Genomic DNA, 6,767 nt, shown 5'->3' on the forward strand with positions numbered 1-6,767 from the left:
AGAAAGTCTCCTAGAGCTGGCACCCTCAATTTGGACTTTTGGCCTCCTAAACTGTGAGAAAGTAAATTTCTGTTTGTTAAAGTCACCCACTTGTGGTATTTTTGTTATAGCAGCACTAGGAAACTAAGCCACCTAATATGTGCCAGGATTGTGTTAGATACTGGTAATGCAATTAGGAACATGACAGATGTGTTCTCTGCTGTTGCAGAGCCTATCGTTTCATGGAAGAAACTGACAAATGAGCTGTTATATAATATGGGACGTGCTGACAGAGAAGTGCAAGGTTCTCAGAAAGAGTAAGGCACCAAAACTAGATTTAAAAGGGTCAGAAGTTTCCCTGGAGGACATGATGTCTAAATTGAGGCTTTAAGCCTGTGCGGGTGTTGATCAATCTGGTGGAAAAGGGAAAGATGGTAAAGCATGCACTGATATGGAAGCCTATCTCTTTCATTTGATTGGGTAGTTGTTACTGAATGGTAACTTGAAGCCATAAGAGTGGTGACATTGCCCAAGGTGATATGCAGAGATGAGAAAGCAGACCAAGCTGTGGGACTGAACCTCAAAGAATACCCCAAATTAAGAGTTGGGTAGAGAAAAAGGAGTTACAACAGACCCCAAGTCTACCAATAATCATCAATCCATAGTTGTATATTATTTTATATTATCTTTGGTCAAGTCTTTTGCTAGAGATACTAACAGGTATAAAATAGTCTTATTTGAAATTTTCTGTCTTCCTTTCACCTTGTAAAGCCATAAACTGGCAATGAAAGCCAATTTTAAATAACCTGAAATCAATAAAGATTTGTAAAATAAGTAAGTTAAAATATGATCTACAAGCCAAATAAATAACCCTTTATTGCTCAATATTTGGTTTTGACAATATTAAGCTTTTTATATTAAAATATATCTTTACTTATGCTGTACTCTTGAGGAATCTATACCTTGACCAGGAGGCTGTCGTTCGAACAGAACAAGGGGACACTACATGGTTTAAAATCAAGAAGGGAGTGCATCAGGGTTGTATTCTTTCTCCACATTTATTCAATCTATATGCTGAGCAAATAATCCGAGAAGCTGGACTGTATGAAGAAAAATGTGGTATCAGGATTGGAGGAAGAATCATTAACAACCTGAGATATGCAGACGATACAACTTTGCTTGCTGAAAGTGAGGATGACTTAAGGCACCTACTGATGAAGGTTGAAGAATACAGTCTGCAGTATGGATTACGTCTCAATATAAAGAAAACAAAAATCCTCACAACTGGACCAATGAGCAGCATCACAATAAATGGAGAGAAGATTGAGGTTGTCAAAGAATTCACGTTGCTTGGTTCTACTACAATCGATGCCAAAGGAAGCAGCAGTCAGGACATTAGACGACGTGTAGCATTGGGAAAGTCAACTGCGAAGGAATGTATCAAGTGCTGAGGAGCAAGGATATCTCCTTGAGGACTAAGGTGCGCCTAACACAAGCCATGATATTTCCAATCACCTCATATGCATGTGAGAGCTGGACAATGAATAAGGAAGACCGAAGAAGAGTTGATGCTTTTGAGTTGTGGTGCTGGCGGAGAATGCTGAAAGTACCATGGACTGCTAAAAGAACTAACAGATCTGTCCTGGAGGAAGTGCAGCCAGAATGCTCCTTGGAAGCAAAAATGGCCAGACTTTGTCTCACCTATTTTGGTCATGTTGTAAGAAGGGACCATTCCCTGGAGAAGGATGTCATGCTTGGTAGTGTGGAGGGTCGACGAAAGAGGGGGAGGCCTTCAACGAGATGGAGTGACACAGTGGCTGCGATGATGGGTTCAAGTATAGCAGGGATTGTGGGGCTGGTGTGGGATCGGGCAGTATTTCGTTCTGCTGTGCATGGGGTCACTATGAGTCGGAAACGACTCGACGGCACTTAACAACAACAACAACTTATGCTGTATTTTGCTGTTTATGATTTCTTCAACAGCTTCTTGTTTCCTGATCCTCTGGGTAGTCTTGAATGGATTTACAGCTCAGTGACAGGCACGGGAGTCTTTCTTTGATCAAAATATGTGAACTAATGGAGATATGATGGTCAGAAAACAACCGTGGATCATAATCCCCATGTGGAAAACATCTAAATACAGTTTTGGATGGGTAAATGCGGATTCACCTTGTCTGTTCCCTTTATTTCACAAAATGTGAAGTGGGAATGTGGCCTGTAGGGTGGCTAAGTAGCGGTGTGCTGGTCAATGTTTGAAAACTGGCTCTCTGGAAAAAGAAAAGCCTTGATTAGTACTATTGGCCAATTTCTGTGGTGTAAATATTCTTACTATAGCCATTTTCAAGCTAACAACTTGATTTCACTGAAGGCAGACAGTGGAAAATGAATATAGGTAGTCCCTGACTTATGACTGGGTTCTGCTCTGTTTAGGACTCCATCATAAATCAGTTCTGACATAAGTTGAGTGCCTCTCTCTTTTTTTAGTTTTCATTATTACTGCTTTTTATTGTCAATATCTTTATAAACCTGATCTTTATTTGTCTTTGGGGATTGGAAACATTATCTATAAGCTTGCAGATATATGTTAACATTGTATGTAGTATATATTACTAACAATAAGATATACAAAAAACAGACAGTTATAAATGCGGTTCATTGTAACTTGAATATGTCTTAAGTTGGGGACTACCTGTATAATTTTTTCTTACAAGTCAGTGCACACTAGCTCCAGCACACTAGTCGACCAAGAATGATCTGACTGGTGGGTAAGAACAGGAAAATACTCTGTATATGCAGAGGCATATCTACAGAAAATAGCACCTATGGTAAGCACTGAAATTGCACCCCTGTCCAAACCTCTGATCCCCATCTTTTAGATAAATTTACCATTATACCATTGAAAAATATAAGTCACGTTTGTTAATCTTTTACTTAACATATTATGGCAGTACATGAAAATTGCAACTGCACTTTTCTTGCTTTCACTGATGAAAATTGGTTTCTGTTGTGCTCTATTACTATTACTTTTTTGAGTTTCTTCTTTCTTTATTCAGCAGAGCAAGATCACAGTCTGCCTTGATCCATGGAGACTCTGAAATATGAAAGCATTCATTTTAACTTGCTCAATGATCTTTCACAGCTAGTGATGGAAACTTCCATAGTTAGTAGATGCTCAGTGGAGCCTCATTCAAGAGGTGCCCAGGGCACATGCCATACCTGCCATACCTTAGATACACCTTTGTGTATATGACAGTTTAAGATATGAGAGGACTGAAGTCTACAAAACATTGAGTTTCTACTTTAAGGAAAACAGATTTACTCCCCTATAGCCAGTTTGTAGATCTGGACTCTTATTCTTCAAATTGAGGGCTGACAGTATGGGTGATATAACCATTAATAATCTAATGGTCTTACTACTGTAACTTCTATATCTTTATAGTTTTTAAAGTTTCTAAAATTGCCTTGTATCTGAGATACAAGTGACTGAGAATCATTTTCAGTCCAATTCCTTATATCACGAACCAAAGAAATTACCAGCTTCTTTCTAGTTCAGGAATATCAGTATAACCTACATTATAATATAATTCACAAAAGAAATAATTTTCTCTCCATCAAATAAGTAAAGACTGTTGCTTTTTCCCTAGCAAAGCAAAAGATTGAATGGTTTACTGTACTAGCCAATTATAGAAAGAATAACAGTAAAATATCTCATTTCTTTATAGAATATGTACCTTAAACAGCAGTGTGCAGATGCATAGCACTGATGCCTTACTAAATAACTACTGTTAAAACTTACTTTAAAAATACTTTTAACACTAGGCACTGGTGGAACCATAGCTGATATTATGCATATTATATCTTTTTGCATCCCAAAGGGTAATTAACATTCCTAGTTGCATTAGAAAAGAATGTACTTATTAATATTTATGCAGATATACAAATTCTCATTTCTTTTCTGTAAAAAATCTTATAACTCTACTGTGCACCAATGAAAACACTTTTTCAAACAACCTGAACTTAGACTGAGTACATAATGTTTACTCTATAAATATTACAAACCCAATAAAAACATAATGATAGAATACAAAGTCTTTTGTTTTTTAAAAGTCAAGTTTTAAAAGATTGTATTTATACAAATACACAATAGTTTTTTACTGCCCTCTGACAGGTATTTGTGTTTAGGATTATCTAAGTCCAGAAATCAAATCCAAAGTTTTTCATTAGTTTTCTGCTTTAGAATGGGAAGACACAGAGAACTCACAGAATTACATTTTCAAACAGGATTGGCTAAAAACTTTACAAAGTGGGATTGTTAGCATTCTATAATAAACCTGCTATGAAAGATAAAATGCCTTGTTTTCCTGTATTTAACTTAGATAATTATCTCAACTATATCTCCTTTATCTACACAGATAGAGTCTTTAAGAGGATAGTGTAGAGTTTAGGTTCTCTAACAAAACCTAAAATACCACTAAAGCCATTTTCCACTTTCAAAGTGTATTTAATGAAATGATTATTTCAATATAAGATCTGAAAGTACTGCCACTGAGTCAATTCTGACTCATGGCGACCACCACTGGGTTTCTGTGGCAGTAAATCTCTATGGAAGTAGATTGCCCAGTGTTCCTTCCTCAAAGTGGCTGGTGGGCTTGCACTGCCAACATTCTGTTTAGCAGTCAAATGCCTTTGGCACTGTGCCACCAGAGCTCCTTTAACAAAATCCAAAATATCACAAAAGCCATTTTCCACTTTCAAAGTGTATTTAATGAAATGTTATTTCAACTTTAGATCCAAAAGTACTGAATTGAGACATATTAGTATCATAGCTAGCCAATTACCTACTTGGCTTTAGCCAAGAGTAGTATTATTACAACTGATTCCAAATTTAAGCATTTGGTTTTATACTATAATACTATATTTCCAAGTGTGTGTGTGTGTGTGTGTGTGTATATACACACACCATATATATAAAGAGCTATTTTTTTTCCTCTTAAAAGAATAGTAAAATGTTTCAGCCATAAAATAAATCAAAATTTTTTTTTTGGAAAAAAAATCCATGCCAAGATAATAAATATTGTTTTAAACTTTAGAATAACTGTTATAAAAGAACTATAAAATTGTAAATTTCTGGAAAAAATACACTGAAAATGTCTGTCTAGGAAAAAATACGCAGTTTGTTTGATGCAAGAAAATATAGCATTACCTTAGAGAGCAGCCAACTAGGACCTGGCTTATTAGACTCAAAAAATTCACAAAAAGTAATTAGCACCAAAATTCGCTAAAACCTAAAATGATATACTGAAGTGATTCTAGGTCCAAGTTTTACCTTATAAAAATGTTACATTTAACCTGCGAAGTTTCCCCAGTAATAATATATATATATATATATTATAATATATATATATTTCAATCCTTAGAAAACATGCTAGTTTTATGACTTTCATTGAAATATTAAGGTAGTGTATGGTAATTATCATTTGTTGTTATCATTCATTGCTTTGGATTGAGCAGGAACAATAGAAATCCAAGCACTTCCCAAATAATATGAAATTATTTGGTGGGGGTTGGAATGAATGGAGAGTCGTTCAATTAAAACTTATTTTTAGCTTCCATTTCATTAGTATTTCTCCTAATATGTCTTATTGGAGGTCTTCATAAGAGCATATTCACTGATTAAAATTCCACATCCTTTATTTTCTTGCTTGCTTTTTGATGGTATTATTTAAGATTTGGGGTTGGGGTAGAGATGTCTAAAAGAGGTCACATACTGTAATGAAACCAGAGTTTCGAATTAGCTACAAATTGTATATTCAATCCTATAATAATCAAGAGTTATGTTTAATTTTAGACAATATCCATATACAAATTTAATTTGAAAAATAGCCAGCACACAATTTAAAATAAAGCAAAATTTTCCATCTTTCATACAGTAGAATATATAAATTCATCAGTTACATAATATGGGTAACAAATGTCAAACAACAGTTCATTTGACCATGTTTTACTGTTGCACATAAATAATGACAAGGCAAAGAACAGCAACTAGTCCAAGGGCCTGTAGGCCAAGAAACCACAGCATGACCCAAAAGAAAATGACTATTACTGGTTCCACAATTCGTTCTCCAAAATACAACCTTGTGAAGCCCATGCTGATAAGACTTTTGTTCAGTTCACCAAAAAGTGTTCCCATCTTTTTGTAGTCATCTCCGACAGGCTCGCCAGTGTGGTTTTGTGATTCTTTAACATCCTTTGGAAAGAAAACAAGACAAAACAAAATACAACCATAAAACAAGAACTATGTGACAGCCTTTAGGAAATAACGACTATTTCCATCTTGCCTTTCAAAATTTATTCAGTAAATAGGCTAACTTAATAGAATGAGAATGTTCCTTTTGATTGACATTTCAAACAACTGTGTGGTGCCCACTTTTCAAGAACATGAAAAACACTGACTTCTGTGGGACTAGTATTGACTGGAATCTTAACTACCAGAGCTCTAATTTACAAGATGAAGGAAGTAGTTAATAATTTTCATACATTTTCTAGTTTCTGGAATGGCATAAAGACAGTTTCTTAAATGAAGAAGGACGAGGTTTGTATTTCTCTTGTCAGTGATCAGGATTTTAGAACAACCTTTTCTACCACTCTTCTTTTTTTTTTTTTTTAAATTTTATTTTATTTAGATTTGGGTGAAGATTTACAGAGCAAAATCACTCTCGATACAGCAGTTCACATATACTTTGTCTCATGTCATTGACCACAATTTACCACAATGCAACAGCTCCCCT

General features: G+C 35.2%; 1 protein-coding gene across 1 annotated transcript in view; it reads right to left on the reverse strand.

Moving 5' to 3' along the window:
• Positions 1-5,980: 5,980 nt before the first annotated feature.
• The window catches only part of FAM241A (family with sequence similarity 241 member A), a 65,465-nt gene continuing 64,678 nt past the window's right edge, over positions 5,981-6,767 (reverse strand). The window contains exon 4 of the mRNA XM_007940779.1: positions 5,981-6,226. Within this exon, the coding sequence (XP_007938970.1) occupies positions 5,981-6,226 (246 nt within the window). The remainder of the gene's footprint in view (positions 6,227-6,767) is intronic.

This window comes from Orycteropus afer, unplaced genomic scaffold (genome assembly GCF_000298275.1).
Source record: "Orycteropus afer afer isolate SDZICR_OR568_19922 unplaced genomic scaffold, OryAfe1.0 scaffold00071, whole genome shotgun sequence".
Taxonomy (NCBI): domain Eukaryota; kingdom Metazoa; phylum Chordata; class Mammalia; order Tubulidentata; family Orycteropodidae; genus Orycteropus; species Orycteropus afer.